The 16,245-nt window shown below is 34.2% G+C and overlaps 3 protein-coding genes and 1 long non-coding RNA gene across 4 annotated transcripts; all 4 read left to right on the top strand.

The window, feature by feature from the left end:
• The first annotated feature begins 203 nt into the window (after positions 1-203).
• Positions 204-1,358, top strand: LOC129944951 (uncharacterized). The gene has a single exon (XM_056054612.1). It carries the CDS (start codon positions 204-206, stop codon positions 1,356-1,358), a length of 1,155 nt encoding a protein of 384 aa, XP_055910587.1.
• A 5,026-nt stretch (positions 1,359-6,384) lies between these two features.
• On the top strand, positions 6,385-12,525 carry LOC129944952 (uncharacterized protein K02A2.6-like). The gene is made up of 3 exons (XM_056054613.1): positions 6,385-9,699; positions 12,283-12,467; positions 12,519-12,525. The coding sequence occupies exons 1-3, from the start codon at positions 6,385-6,387 to the stop codon at positions 12,523-12,525; spliced, it is 3,507 nt and encodes a 1,168-aa protein (XP_055910588.1).
• On the top strand, positions 12,525-13,779 carry LOC129947561 (uncharacterized). The gene is made up of 3 exons (XR_008781731.1): positions 12,525-13,275; positions 13,332-13,512; positions 13,573-13,779. It is a non-coding gene; the product is annotated as an uncharacterized LOC129947561 (long non-coding RNA).
• A 1,123-nt stretch (positions 13,780-14,902) lies between these two features.
• Positions 14,903-16,037, top strand: LOC129944953 (uncharacterized). The gene is made up of 2 exons (XM_056054614.1): positions 14,903-15,059; positions 15,121-16,037. Exon 2 carries the CDS (start codon positions 15,369-15,371, stop codon positions 16,035-16,037), a length of 669 nt encoding a protein of 222 aa, XP_055910589.1. The 5' UTR covers positions 14,903-15,059; positions 15,121-15,368.
• The last annotated feature ends 208 nt before the right edge of the window (positions 16,038-16,245 follow it).

Below are 16,245 nucleotides of genomic sequence, written 5' to 3' on the forward strand. Positions count from 1 at the left end.
TGCCAAAAATAAATATAGTAAATTAATTAATATTAACACATCTTCATTTCAAACACATGCACGCTTCACATAGAGCTTTAATAGCCATCTCTCGATAGCAGTACTGGATCTTAGGTGTTGGACATGCAGCTCGACAAGTAATTAGTAGATGCATCATATGCTTTAGAACAAAGCCAAAGTTTATCGATCAGATGATGGGAAATATGCCTGCGGAAAGGGTAAATTCAGCAAGACCATTTTATCATGCCGGTGTGGACTTTTGTGGTCCTATAAAAACTCACTACAAGGTCAGGGGTAAGACTCCTACAAAGTCATATTTAGCTATTTTCGTTTGTTTCTCTACTAAAGCCATACATATAGAGGTAGTGGGAGATTTGTCTTCCCAATCATTCATATACGCCCTAAAACGATTTATAGGAAAGCGAGGACTCTGTCACACAATATTTAGCGATAATGCAACAAATTTTGTTGGTGCGAAAAATGAATTGGCAGAACTAGCAAAAATATTCAATTCAAGCAGAATACAAGCGGCAATTCACACATATTGCCTCGAAGAAGGAATAACTTGGAAAAACATTCCACCACGTTCACCTCATTTTGGAGGCCTTTGGGAGGCAACCGTAAAATCTGCAAAGATGCTACTCGTTCGCCACTTAGGTGAAGCTTCGCTTACGTATGAGGAATTGCTTACTGTGGTTATACAAATTGAAGCTATATTGAATTCTCGACCTTTGACACCGATATCATCTGATCCAAACGATCTGGAAGCTCTAACACCCGGCCACTTCTTTATCGGAAGTCCTCTTACAGCAATGGCAGAACCAGATGTAACACACTGCAAATTGAGTAGCCTGAATAAATTCAGGCGAATTCAACACATTCAACAACACTTCTGGAAAAGGTGGTCAGATGAGTATTTACATCTTCTGCAGCAAAGATTTAAGTGGAAACCTGAATCAAACAACCTCAAGCCTGACACCTTGGTGCTTATAAAGGAAGAAAATATTCCTCCCATGCGCTGGAAACTAGGACGTATGATTGAAATCTTCAAGGGAAGTGATGATAAAGTACGCGTAGCTAATGTAAAAACTCAAACCGGTACGTACAAAAGAGCAATACATAATCTTTGCCCACTTCCAATAGATGAACCGGAGAATAAAAAGGAAAACACAGATTGCTCCAGTGTCGACCCAACGAGAACCACGAGATGTTTAAGGCCAAGAAAAGGGCAAAAAGTGGCATTGCTTTCGGTTTTACTTTTGGCACTTATAATGATACCAATATCTTTATGTCAAACGTTGGGAGAGCAACAAGTAAATGTCAAGAAACTTGATCACGGTGTTGGCATGTACTTTTAAGACATTGGCAGAATTCGCACGGTAAACACGCACTGGAAAATTTTAGTATTTTACAATTTGACAACGTATTGGCAAGAATTCAATGAGCTCAAAGCATATGTCAACAGAATGCAAGAAATAAGTACAGAAGCCACTGCTATTCAAATGTATTATAAGCCAATAATTAACACACTACGAATCAGGATCGCAGTAATCGAACATAACAATGAGTTGCTTCACGATTATCATGCACCAAAATATGAAAAAACAAGGATGGCAAGATCACCATTTGACATTGTCGGAACTTTGGCACATAGTTTGTTTGGTATCCTTGACCAAGAAAGTGCAGACAAAATTCAAGGCCAAATCAACAATGCCTTGAAAAATGAAAATCATTTGATTGAACTTTTGAGAAAACAAAGTTCAATTGCAGATGCTACTTCAAATATTTTAAAGCGTGATCACACTCAAGTACAGGATCAATTTAAAGCTTTAAATGAACATCTTAAAAAAACATTTGCAATCATCAACGAGAAACAAAAGACAAATGGAATAAAGCAGAATCTTGGGGCATTGACCTCCTATCTGATTCTTGTTCTCAAGAATTTCGAGCATATACAAGAAATTCTTTTAGATGTTCTTTTGGATTTAAATCACGAAAAAATCAATCCACAACTAATAACACCTAAGCAATTAAGTGAGCAGTTGAAGCTTGTAAGAAATAATTTACCTTCCTATTTATCATTACCAGAAGGTTCAGTTACTGATATGTATAAAATCTCAACAGTGAAAGGTCGGTGCTTAAATGATTCAATTGTGTTTGAAATGTTACTACCACTGACGGATTCTGAAGAATTTCAACTTTTTAATCTTGTTCCCATTCCTATAATTCACAGAAACAAAACATTCATAGTAGAAACATCTGCGGAATATCTTGCTGTATCATTACCTAGAGATAGATATTTTTTATTGAGTGACCTCGAGCTGGGAGCATGCAAACGAATAACGTCAACCAACTACATGTGTAATCAAGTTCATCCGACTAACATCCAACAAGGAGCTTTAGAGATTTGTGAAATGGTTTTACTGAATCATAAAGAGGAGAGTTTCAACATATGTACCTTGAGGGAGACACAGTCACAAAACGTATGGAAAGCACTCAAATCTTCAAACAGTTGGATTTTTTGGATTCCATCAAAAGTGTCTGGTCATCTGATCTGCAGCGATGAAAGTACAGCTACTATCTTATTTGGAAATGGTGTTTTGGAATTCAAGAAAACTTGCGTTCTTCAACTGCCCAACGTAATCATCAAAGGGAAAATGAACTATGAAAGCAAAATAACCTCACCATTTATTCCGAGTTTAAATACAAGTAGCTGGAACATAACAACAAACCAAGAAACAACAGCAAAGACAACAGATATAGGGATAAAGGATCACATTGACCAATCCGAGTTTGAGAACTTGAAGTCCAAAATCAGGAAAGTAATTGAACAGTCTAAGAAACTGCCTGCCCCCACTGACATCAACACATATGACTACCATCACTATGGAAGCAGTCTGTTATTATTGGCATGCATGATTGGGATCTTCATCATCTTTTATCGTCGCACAAGAAGACCTATCCCTAGGCCAAGGAATTCCGAGGTCAACATTTAAGATTAAGTTATAGTTCATTCCAATGTATTTTTCCTCAGCAAGCAAATGTTTAAGTTTCATTTATTATTATTCCTCATATTTCTTTAAGTTGAATTGCATTCCAATGTATTTCTCCTCAGTAAGTAAAGCATGAGGACAGATGAATACCAAATATCTTTAGTTGAACCCGAGAGGTGTGAACAACAAACTATTCATCCGTTCCCACGCTTTATTACATATTTGCACTTTTGATTATTTGTTTGTTTCATGTATCTTCACCTATTTTCTGTCATGTATTTTTTAGAATAAAGACTTCACTTCTGTTCAAATCTTTCAAGTGTCTAGTTGTGTCTTGTGCGGATTATTTTAATTTCTTTTTTTTTTGGCGAAGTTTAACATTGGCGGATTATTTTTATTTTTCTTTTTACAAAATTAACATAATAAGAAAAAAGAAAGCTTTCCAAAAAGCTCTCACACTCAAAAACAATAGCAACCTGACAACAACAACACAACGGAAAAATTAACAATAGAAAAATATAAAAAAGTTTAGTAAACAGTAGCCCGATGATGGAACATGAGTTCTGAAACGCGTCGCTAATTTTATTTTATTTATATTTAAAAAAATTGTTTGTAACAAAAAGTTTTAATAAATTGTAAAAATTTTTAAGAAAACTATAATTGTTTTTATTTAAAAATAAACATACAAATACGGAAGAGTTAGATATAAAGAATCAGCCCGAGGGATAAGTCGAGTGCGTGATCCGTTTGTTCGCACAGCAGAAGTATTTATGTTTTTTTTTGTGTAATTAAACAATTATATTAATAGTTTTACCTATATCATAAAGTGTTTTACTTATTATAACTAATGAACTTTGGGAAGTGAATCCCACATATATATGTTAAGATATCGCATGCTATCAGTGTCTGTCGTTATATTCTTATATTGTCATTATATAATATACCTTAAACCGAACGTTATTCTTGCTTTATATAATTTCCCCTACCGATCGTTATTTCTGTTATTTTATACTATTCTCTTTTCCTCTTTGTTTTAAAATATTGTTCTCTTAGACCTAAGAATAAAGCTTGAATAAAAGTTAGTTGAAATTTGGAAGCGAAAGTGTATAGACGTACTTCATTTCATAGTCGGCCGAATAATCCATTATAATATAATAATCTACTATAGTAATAACTTACTTGAACAGCTGAAAGAGCATTATTCTAGAACTAAACGTTCACTAAATTTTACAAAACTCTAAGAAATGCATTGATAAATCAGGATAATACTGAATTACAAGAGGAGTTTACTGCAGTAAAAAAATATGTTCATCCATATGATACAGATACAATTCGATTTCAAAAAGTTGTTACCAATTACGACAATGGAAACGTTATACAACTGGAGGCGTAGTACTCAAGAACCTCTGTATATACTTCAGGATAAAATAAAACCAGTGTGTCAAGGTACAAATAATTTAAGTGATTATCACGATCAAATATAAGTTTTATATTACATGAAATAATTAACTAAATTGCTATGAGTGGTAAAACAAACGTCATTAATGACAAAATGATACAAAACTTCTCGGACAACGACTTTCTAACCTAACAGAATCCTGGGAAATTAAAGAAAAGATTTCGTTTGTGTCATTGACAATGCAGCCAATATGAATGCTGATTGGACTTCCTGGAATAGCCGTTCTAACAAGACTTCCACAGAAGCACTGTTGCCTTCCCAGGCTTCATTCAAACTGTAAATGAACATTATCACTCGATGAAATAGCACACAAGATAAACTTGAAAGGGTAACAATTTTGCAAGAAACTTTAGAGGCAGCAATCGGGTTGTTATATAACCCGCGCGAAATTTTCTCAGAAGACGAATGGGTAGTGCTTCCGGAAATTATCAAAATTTTAAAACCTTTTAAGGATTTAACTGAAGAGTTGTCCTCTCAAAAAGACGTGTCTATATCAAGTGTTGGAGGATACTAACGGTGTCTTGAGAGTTTTGAATAATTTGAATAATAATTAAATTCAAAGGTAGCTATTCTGCACCCCACGCTCATTCGTTTCCACTGTTGCTGCAAGTATAATTTCAATCCTTTAATAATTGCGGAAAAAAAACTTCCAAGGCGAAAAATCCCTTAAAATGGTGGAGTACACGCAACGTGATGGCAACATCAGTACCATCAGAAAAAATCTTTTCGAAATTCGTCCTAATATTAAGCGAAAGGCGTTCATCGTTAAAACTAAAGAGAATGGAAAAAATATTGTTTTTTAATTCCAACCAAGATTTAATTCCGTAAATTTTAATGAATTTTAAAATTGTTAGAGGATTATGAACTTGATTCAATTATTTTTTAGTTGTTAAAGTTTTGGAATTTCGGGAAGAAAAATTTACAGGTAAGTTCCTAAAATAAAAAGTGCCCAGGGTAATGATACCTATGTGCAGTATCGGGTGCTTATTTTCCCTTTAATGTTTTTTTTTTGTGTTGATGTTCTGTTGACAGAAACAAATAACAACCGTCGCGTGAGTTATAAACACTCAATTGTACCTCAAGCAGGAAACAAGAGGAAACAATAAAATAAATAAGATCGCTAATGATCTACAAACATCCTAATAAAAATTACCACAGGTAACAAGATATATAACAGATATTTTATGATCAACCAATCAAGATAAAGTTGTGGTTGCGTTTTCGTGCCATCGTCATCCATTTTTGTTTTAAAATTATCTGAAATGTCAAACAGCTGATTGCTGGGAACAAAAATGAATGCATTCAGGAATAACACGAATAATTTCCTGTCACATATTAACAAACAAACCTACTCAGAACTGAAACCGATCAGATTGCCGAACAGGCCCATAAGTCATTTTGACAACTCTGTGCCATTTCATTATCCGGTGCATTCTTTTTATTCCATTTCTTCAAGCAAGTCGCTGTAAAATATATAATTGATATTGAATTGTACGATCTCATATAATTTAACAACCCTGAACTTAATTTAACTATTGAATTAAAACTTAACTTAATTATAAATAAAGTATTGAATTCACTAGAATGTGTTTGCATTAATTATTTGAAACCACTCAGCCCATGGATACATTTCCTAAGTGAAATTCGTTTTTAGGTTCGTGTCGATGAAATGAACGAGTGCAGGGGGGGGGGGGGTTTAAGGGGCATTATAGATCAAAATATCATAGGCGTGTTAGAGTAAGTGTTATACAGTATAACAACATGTACACTAACTAAGTAGGTACATGCTTATATGACATCAACATTATCATAATAAAGTGAGTTATATCTTGTCAGCCGTGTGTTTCACTTGTATAATATGGTGTCAGATGTAAACCAAAAAAAAAAAAAATTGAAGAAAATAAATCGAAAATTAATTATATTTAAAACAAAATGACAGAAGATAAAGTCAAAGTTATTAATAATAATTATAAGCAAGTGGCCGTGGATAGTGGTTCCTTACGTCCTCTTGATTTAAAGTCAACAAATCTGGCGGCTGCTTGGAAAATTTGGAAAAAGCAATTTAAAATATTTCTAGCCGCAAGTGATCTTCTCAGTGACTCAGACTTCAGAAAAAATTCATTACTTCTTCACCACATAGGACCTGAATCTTTTGAAATCTTTGATTCTTTCGATGTGGATGAGGAAACTATAAAGCATGCCGATTTAATTACAAAATTTGATGCATATTTCCTTCCAAAATGTAATGTTATCATGGAACGGTTTAATTTTTTCTCGCGACGTCAAAGTACATCTGAGTCGATTGATGAATTCTTAATGGCACTTAAAAATCTAAGCAAAACATGTAATTTTGGCACTCTTAAAGATGAATTGGTTAGGGACTTATTTATTTGTGGTCTAAACCAAAGTCATCAATTTATTCGCGAAAAATTATTAAATGAATCATCAAAAAATCTCGAAGAAATAATCCAAATTGCTAAATCTCTGGAAATAGCAAAGCAGCAGTCTAAAGAATTTATTCATGGAAGTAATGGAGAAGACAACAGCAAAGTAGAGTTTATTGGCAGCATTCGAGAAAGAGAGAGACAACAGCAATGGAGCAACCAAGGAAAAAGAAACAACAACTTCCGCAAAACCAAAAATCAAATTCAGCATGAGCCTAGCGGGTCAAATAATAATCAACTAAATACATGCGGAAGATGTGGCCAACGGCATTTTTACAATAAATGCCCTGCATGGGGAGTTACATGTCAGCAGTGCAGGGGAAAGAATCACTATGCGAAAATGTGCAACACAAATAAAATTAAGAAAACAATCGGTAACATAGAAGCAGAAGGGGAATCAGCTACACAATCATCTGAAGAAGACCTTTTTATAGGAAAAATAATGAGTTCAACATACACCAAGGCATGGAATGTAGACATTGACATCAACAATCAAGTGGTGGTGGCTCAAGTAGATACCGGAGCAGAGGGAAACATAATGTCAATAAAGAAATTTGAAATGTTAAATTTGGACAAAAACTTGATTAAAGAAACTAATACTAATTTGTTAACCTTTTCGGGAGAAAAATTAAGAGTTAAAGGAAAATGTAAATTATATTGTCTTTTTAAGAACAATGGTATTTATCTTGATTTTTATATACTTGAAATGAATTGTAAAACTGTAATAGGTTTAGATACTTCTATTAAATTGAATTTGGTGAAAAATATTAATATTGTACGTGGTGCTAAAAATCAAGGAATAAAAGGTTCAAATATGCTTTTGGAAAAATATAAAGAAGCTTTTAATGGGCTGGGCTGTCTTAAAAACAAGTGTAAATTGGTTTTAAAAGAAAATGTTTTACCGGTAGTGGAACCACCACGAAAAATACCATTTGATTTACAAAAGGAACTAAAAACTGAGCTTAAACGAATGGAAAATTTAGGGGTGATAGTGCAAGAAAATCAACCAACAAAGTGGGTGAACTCAATTGTGTTAGTTAGAAAGGCTAATGGAAACCTGAGGGTTTGTTTGGATCCTAGACACTTGAACAAGGTAATAATGCGTCCCCATTTTCCTTTTTCAGATATTGATGAGGTAAAATCTCGCCTTTCAAATGCAAAATATTTCAGTAGTTTGGATGCTAATAGCGGCTTTTGGATGATACCCTTGGAAGAAGAATCATCTAAGCTATGTACATTTAATACACCTTTTGGTAGATACAGGTTTATTAGATTACCATTTGGAGTCAATGCGGCTCCTGAAATATTTCATGCAGAAATGATAAAGCATTTTTCTCACATACCAAATGTTGTAATTTATATAGACGATTTTTTAATATACGGTGCCACGCAAGAGGAGCACGATAAATATTTGAATATGGTTCTCAAAAAAGCTCAGGAAATAGGTCTAAAATTTAATCGAGAGAAGTCTTGTATAGGAGTTAAAGAGATAAAATACATTGGTCATATTTTCAATGAATTTGGGGTCCGACCCGATGAAAGTAAAATAGAAGCTATTATGAAAATGCCTCGTCCTAGTTGTGTTAAAGACCTTCAACGATTTTTAGGTATGGTTAATTATCTGGGCTCATTTATTAAAGAGCTAGCAATTGAAAATGAGCATTTAAGGCAGTTGCTTAAAAAAGAAGTTGAGTGGCATTGGGAAGAAAGGCATGAAAATGAGTTTCTAAATCTTAAGCTCCTAATATCAAAAGCTCCTGTTTTAGCTTACTTTGACAATGGTAAGGCAATAAAACTTTCTGTTGATGCTTCTCAATCAGCTGTGGGAGCTGTCATACAGCAGGCAAATAAACCCATTGCTTATGCATCAGCCACCTTAACGTTAAGCCAAAGAAATTATGCGCAAATCGAAAAAGAATTGTTCGCCATTCTTTTTGGCTGCAATCGCTTTCACAAATTTTTGTTTGGAAGAGAAGTTCTGGTTGAAACAGACCATAAGCCTCTTATACCATTGTTTGAAAAACCTTTGTATAAGGTGCCTACGCGACTTCAAAGAATGATGCTGAAATTACAAGCTTACAATCTAAAAGTAATTTATAAGCCAGGAAAAGATATGGTCATTGCTGATACTTTGTCAAGGGCAGCCTTATTAGAAGAAGCATTACCTCAATTAGAAAATGAAATGGAAATACATTGCAATCTCGTGTCGTCAAGCTTGCCAGTCAGTGATGAAAAACTAGATCAAATTCGTAAAGAAACATTAGTAGATGAAATCTTAGTTAAGCTTAAACAATATTATAGGCAAGGGTGGCCAGAGATAAAAAATAACATAGATCCATTAGTACTGCCCTATTTTAAAATAAAAAATGAAATTCACGTCGTCAGTGGAATTGTTTTTATGAACAACAGAATTGTTATACCAAAGTCAATGCGTTCAGAAATTTTGAATCTTATACATGAAGGACATATGGGCTCTAAAAAATGTATCAGTCTGGCTAAATCATTGGTATATTGGCCAAATTTGAATTCAGATATAAAGAACATAGTCGATAATTGTGAAATATGTTTAAAGTATAGAGTTTCAAACGTCAAAGAACCGTTGATGTCCCATGAAATTTTCCCCTTGCCTTGGCACAAAATCGGAATTGATCTTTTTGAATTTCAAAAGAAAGTTTACATGCTAGTTGTTGACTATTACTCTAAATATATTGAAATCGCTCTTTTAAATAGTGGTTTTGCTAGCAAAAAACTAATTTTGGAACTTAAATCTATATTGGCTCGGCACGGCATTCCGAAAATAGTGGTAAGTGACAATGGACCACCTTTTTCGTCGACAGAATTTAACCACTTTTGCAAATCTTGGAACATTGAACATGTCACATCTAGTCCTTATACACCGAGGTCAAATGGTCTTGCAGAAAGATCAATTCAAACTATAAAACGATTGTTGAAGAAAACCTTAGAAAGTAATTCCGATCCATATATTGCACTTTTAAATTACAGGACAACACCGAATTTTACTACATACTCACCCGCAGAATTGTTGATGAATAGAAAACTAAAAACTAAAATTCCAACCAATTTTGAAAATTTAAAGCCTGTTAGAGTAGATGAGCAAAAGGTTAATTTGGCCTTTAAAACTAATAATGAAACAATGAAAAAATATTATAATCGAACAACAAAACCCTTACATACATATATTGCTATGAATTATGATATATATTATTAAAGGTATATATTTTACATTATTATGATTAGATATATTAAAAAGCTTAGTATTATATTAATATATATTAAAAGGGAGATGTTAGAGTAAGTGTTATACAGTATAACAACATGTACACTAACTAAGTAGGTACATGCTTATATGACATCAACATTATCATAATAAAGTGAGTTATATCTTGTCAGCCGTGTGTTTCACTTGTATAATAAGGCGAGAAGGGTTTCGGAGAGGGAAGCCCCTTAAAAGTGGTGGGTCTTAGGAAAACGGCTCCCATGTACCTCAACACAGTAAGAGAATACTGGTAGTTTTTTTTTGGGGATCTAATTAGATAACGTACGGTGTCAGGGATATGTATTCGAGGTACGTTTTTAGTTCCAAAGTATTCATCCCCGATGTAAGATCAAAGTGGTGCTAGTACCCAAAGTAAGAGTTTTTTTTGTGAATTTTTCATTTCAAAGTCAGTGTTAATTTAAATTTGTTATGAATTTTTTTTTCTAGATGTCAGCTACCCCTATTATAATTTGTTTTTCTAAATGTAAGCTACTCCTCAATGTAATATTTTGTAATATTTTATTGCGTTAGAATTAGCAATTCAAATGGAATTTGCATTTGGTATCCCAGGTGAAACTATAGGCAATAACGGCCGTTAGCCTTTGTGCGTCGTGGGAGGTACCGAAATAAACGGAACAAAATCAACTGGTGTAAGAACCGTGGAACAACGGTCAACCACCATAATCCAGAGAAGTGGTCCGTAAATTTTAAATATTTTTTCTGAAAATTTAAAAGAAAAAAGAAAAAGGCAACCTCAAAACGAAAAGTTCCCTGTTCTCGAAACAAAATATTCCCGCAACCCGTAGGGAGCGATTCAGCGGAAGTTGGAATTCGGCCATCGTGGTCAATAAAATAAAGTATAAGCCGGGGCGAATTGATTTTTGTGTTGGCAGTTAAATTTTAAAGAAAAGTTGAAAACTTGAAAATTTTAAATTGATAATTGAGAGAGAAAAAGGAACATCGATGTTACAACCGTTAGCGTATTTATTTGGATGAAGGCATCAGAGAGGAAGAAGAAATTTCATTCTGCGGAGCACTAACTCCACACATTTATGGCGAGGCCATAATCGGAAAAGAATAGTATCACCAAGCTATGTCCATGAATACAAAATTCAGCAGTAGCAGAATATTCACCTACTTTGGTTTCACTTTGTGCCAAAATAGCCTGTTTGAAACAGTATTTAAATATGCCGAGAGAAAATTAGCTCTAAGCCCACGAATATTACAATAATCAACCCTGAAATTAACAGTAATGACAAATAAAAAAATATCAAAACCAAAATAGACAAAATCCTTAAAATTATATGTCTTAGTAGTGCCAGAATGAATACAGAACGATCACAAATGGTAATTAATAATTCGCGTCTCTAGTTAAATAGAATCATAATGGCAACTGAGACGATGATGGTGAAAATTAAGCATCGCGCTGTTATTTAATTTCTCACTAAGTGTGGTAGGCCCCAAATGATTGTCAAAATATATTGTAATGTGGCCTCACCACAAAGATTTCTTGTGTTAACACCTTAATATGAAAGAAGAGGGAAGGTGCATGATGCAACTAGATATGACTTTGCACATTTCGTGTTGTAGCTGTCAAAATGTCTTGACGTCGTCGACGCACAACCAAGTAATTTTTTGGCACAATTTTATTTCCTTTTACTTTGTTTTTCTGTTCTCTGCTGTAAAGGGAGTAAGGTTTGGTTTGTTTAAATAAGATAATTTTGAAATTGGTTTTTATTAAAAAAGTATTTAAAATGGGTATATGTTCGTTTTTAAGTGCAATAACTCAACACGAAAAAAACTTTCTGCTCAAACAAGTTTTCATAAGTTTCCGAAGCGAAATTTAAATCTTTCAAAGCAATGGACTTTGTTTTGCAAAAGGTAGGATAATATTAATATTCAAACTGCAAGGATTTGTAGTTTGCATTTTCTGAAAGAGGATTTCATTAATAATGTTAAATTTGAAATTGGTATGTAAAATTGATAGACAAATTTAAAGGAAATGCAAAATGATACTTATTTAGGATTCACTCCATGCTCCTTTTGAAACCGGAGTCATTTCAGTTCACTTAAAAGGAACTTCCTTAAAAACGAAATCCGAATCAACAGATCGTTCAAAGCGAATGGAGTTATCAACAATTGCTGAACAATTTGCTGGAAGAGTCATTTCCAAATGACACCGATCCAGAAATTCCACATGAGTGTGACGGAAATGAAAGTTCAGGTTCTAACGCCCCAGAGTCGATGTTACTACCAACATCTTTGAACAAAATAAGCGATCTTAATGAAGAAATGTATGTTTTCCAAAATATAAAGTTGACTTTCTTATTTTCTATTTTGTATAGTTTTTAGAAAAAAGTTACGTTCTGAAAATGAAGATTTAACTTTAAAGTTGTCGAGTGCGGAAGAAAAAATAAAATCTTTGGAAGCTCGAGTGCAGAAGGCTGAGTTCCACTAAAGCAATTTAGAAAGCAAGTTGCTTGAAATTTTTATGCCCCGGCAAATAAAAAATATAAAAATTGGTACCCTAAGGAGATCAAATTGGTCGGAAGAGGATATAGCTAGGTCTATAACCTTATACTCATCTAGTTCAAGAGCGTACAAATTACTGAAAAGAACAAATTTTCCACTTCCCGCTGAACGAACACTTTAAACCTGGGCTCAGAAACTAGATATAACACCAGGAGTCATGAAGCCTGTTTAAAAATTATGAAAGCGTCAAAGGAGCTGACTCCCAATCAAAAACTATGTGTTCTTAGTTTTGACGAAATGGAAGTTGGTACAAACCGAAATGACTTAGGTGGTACAAACCGAGGGCTATACACTGAGCTTAAAGTCAGCATGGATACGCCATGGTATGAAGGGGAAAGATTGTGAAAAAGGACATCATTTTAAAACTCCTTTCGTTCACATCTGGAGAGTTGAGCATAACTCACAAAATTTCTCCAGGGAGCATTAATGTTGTCAAAGCGGATCAACAAAAAGTGAATCTGGCAACGAAGTTGTTTTTGCACACTGTTTGCTAAAGCTTTATCGAGGGCAGTGGGACTTGGGCTTCTTCAAGACGAAAGCTGGCAAGAATGCTACAACTTGCTAAAATATGTACGTACATATAATATCAACAAGTAAAACTGAACCACATTACAATTTTTTCACAGACAAACGATTGGTTATGATTGGACGTTATGAAAGTACGGTCACCATACAGTGATGCCAGGGAGACAGTCCATGCTTATGGACTTCATTTGGAATCACAGGACGAGATTCTCAATAAAATGTCTGATATGGTTTGTAATATGCGGGTCATAGGAAAAAATACTATGCTTCCATTTCAAAAAGGTAAATATAGATGAAATAAATTTGTATGTAAGAAAATGTATCTAACTTACTATTTTCAAGGTATTGTGCAATCTAATACTGCCTTACAGTTGCTGTAATAAGACATGAAAAATCGTTATGACATTAAGTTCATAATGACTTACCGGTTGAACCAAGATGTTTTGGAAAACTTTCTTGGCCACAATGAAGGTGCACTAACGGAGTAATCTTATCAAATCATGTGTTCCGTTTCTTGATTTGCATTTTTTAGGAAAGATTTTTAACACAGTTAAAGTAAATAAAACTTTTGAAAGTGAGCAAGAGAAGAATTTGACATTTAGATTTTATTCATTCTCTTTTTGGAATGTTCTAGATTTTTCTCCTTTATTTTATATTCTTATAAAAGTATTTTTGTAATACAAAGTTAAAAGCGTTACTTTTCATTGATTATTCCTTAGATTATCATTATAATCTCATCAGGTTATGGGCCCAGGAATACTCATTGCAAAACATTAATAAAATTTCTTTTAAGAATACCCGATTGCATCAGCTGCATCATGTCGTCTAACGCCATGCCGGCCGCCGTCCATCGAGAAACTCACCGGCCGAGAGTGCTGTGGCAATGTGTTGAGGGAACAGAAAAGGATGCACATAAAATTACCAAACCCAAGTCAAAAATAATTCTCGCCGTCGATCCCATGAATTGTATGCATATCCAGGATGCACAAACTGCTAAGGATGCATGGGATAAGTTGCAGCAAGCATTCGAGGATTCCGGTTCGACTCGGAGAGTAAGCCTTCTCAGAAGCTTAATAACCATACGTTTGGTTGATTTTTCCTCAGTCGACGAATACGTCAACAAAATTGTGACGACTGCACACAAACTAAACGGGCTTAAATTCAACGTTGGATATGAATGGGTAGGTACTCTCCTACTTGCTGGTTTGCCAAACGAATACAAACCGATGATAATGGGTTTGGAGAGTTCGGGAGTCCCCATTACGGGGGATTCAATTAAAACCAAACTCCTTCAAGAGATTTCCAATGTTTCTTAAGCCGATATATCGCAGATACATCGATGTTTAATCTGCAAAAAAATCGACATCATTCAGAACAGAACTTGAACTTTAAAACTCAATCTTTTAGTGTTCAAAGTTCAAAGTTCAAAGCTTCAGAGTTTTTTTACTGTTCATTCAAAAGACTGTTTCTTAGTGTTCAGAAATCAGAACGCGACCAACATTAACATGCTTGTGGGCTCCGTTCAGAACCCTGAACGTTTAAATGCACCTATAAAATTTACTTGTATTTGTGTTATACTAATACAAAGAAATCCATGATGCTCTTACTATACTTGTCTTTAAATACAACAACTTACATCTTCACAAATTTATATTTGATGGCAAAAGTAAGCCTCTCGTTGTTCTTTTCATTTCATTTTTCATATTCATCATCGTCTCGTCGTGCATTGATCAATAGTCCCACCGAAATACATAATTTAAAAAAAATTTAATTATTTAAATCGAAGAGTAAGTTTGTTTGCATTGCGCATAAGTACGTACAACCGAAAGGTTATATTTGGTTTATATTAAAATTATCCATTGAACGATTATTGAATTTTATAATAACCAGATTTGTTCGATATCCCTTTGTATTGCTAAGAAAAAGAATGCCACCGATAAAATTAAAGAGCATGATTTGAAATTATTTCACCAAAGCGACGTGCAAGATTTGCAACAAAAATCTAAAAACTTAAGGCAACACCACAAATCTTCGCTGTCATTTGGAGAAAGTTCGTTCCCAGCAATACCAAGATGAGGTACAGACACCGAGCAAGAAGGTAAGAAGTGCAAGTGAGATTTCAAATTATTAAGAAGTAGATGCTGCATTCACACATCCAAATGCAAGTGGATCTAAAACCATTGACATTGCTTCTGTTATCACTGCAGTTGGTGGTCCTTCATATAGTTCGGCTTCCCATAAAGAAAACGTTGTTGCTGTTGCTGTTCCTCTCCTGTTGCTGTTGTTGCTGGTTCATTTTCGGGAATATAAAAAGCATAACCACGCCGGATGGAGCTAAATCCAGGAAAATATCTGAGGCCATAGCAAATTTTATTGTCATGGACAACAAATTTGAGAACATGATGACTACCTATAAACGAATCAAGAAGAGAAACAAGGAATCAGGGCGTGAAGCAACAACGTGGGATTACTTCGAAATATTTGATCAAGCGTATGGAGGAAGACACAGCGTGTCTCCGCCACAACAACTACTGTGTTCTACAACAGCATTTCCAACGGAGAGCAATACGTTGTCATCTGTTGTAGAAGAAGCAGAATTGGATGGCGAAATCATTTCTGAAACCCCAACGAAGCGCAAACGCAAAAATGAAGACGAACTTCTTGCGTTTTTGAAGAAGGAATCAGACAAAGACGATTTAAAGCACCAAGAGCTCGTTACCATCGAGAGAGAAAAAATTGAAATCGATAAACGCCGGTTGGAGCTTATAAAAAGTCTCCAGAAATCTTTAATGAATCTTTCTAATTGAAAAAAAAACCTATTTATCTACTTTAATATTACTACTTTTTTGATTTGGTTAAACTATTTTTAGTTCTGTTTTGTTTTTGCTTGTTATTATTTGTTATCGTTAAATTTTTTTTAAATAAAAGAAGTACAATTTTAAGTTAAAATGTATTGTTTTATGAAAATAAATATTTATGAAGAAAACAGCACAGCAATTTGATTTCGCTTCAGCT

This window comes from Eupeodes corollae, chromosome 2 (genome assembly GCF_945859685.1).
Source record: "Eupeodes corollae chromosome 2, idEupCoro1.1, whole genome shotgun sequence".
NCBI lineage: Eukaryota > Metazoa > Arthropoda > Insecta > Diptera > Syrphidae > Eupeodes > Eupeodes corollae.

Excerpts from the sequence above, each read along its gene's own strand:
- LOC129944951 (XM_056054612.1), top strand. The coding sequence starts at position 204 with ATGCCTGCGGAAAGGGTAAATTCAGCAAGACCATTTTATCATGCCGGT.
- LOC129944952 (XM_056054613.1), top strand. The coding sequence starts at position 6,385 with ATGACAGAAGATAAAGTCAAAGTTATTAATAATAATTATAAGCAAGTG. Across the intron at positions 9,700-12,282 it reads ACGGCATTCCGAAAATAGTG|ATCGTTCAAAGCGAATGGAG; the intron begins GTAAGTGACAAT and ends CCGAATCAACAG.
- LOC129944953 (XM_056054614.1), top strand. The coding sequence starts at position 15,369 with ATGCTGCATTCACACATCCAAATGCAAGTGGATCTAAAACCATTGACA.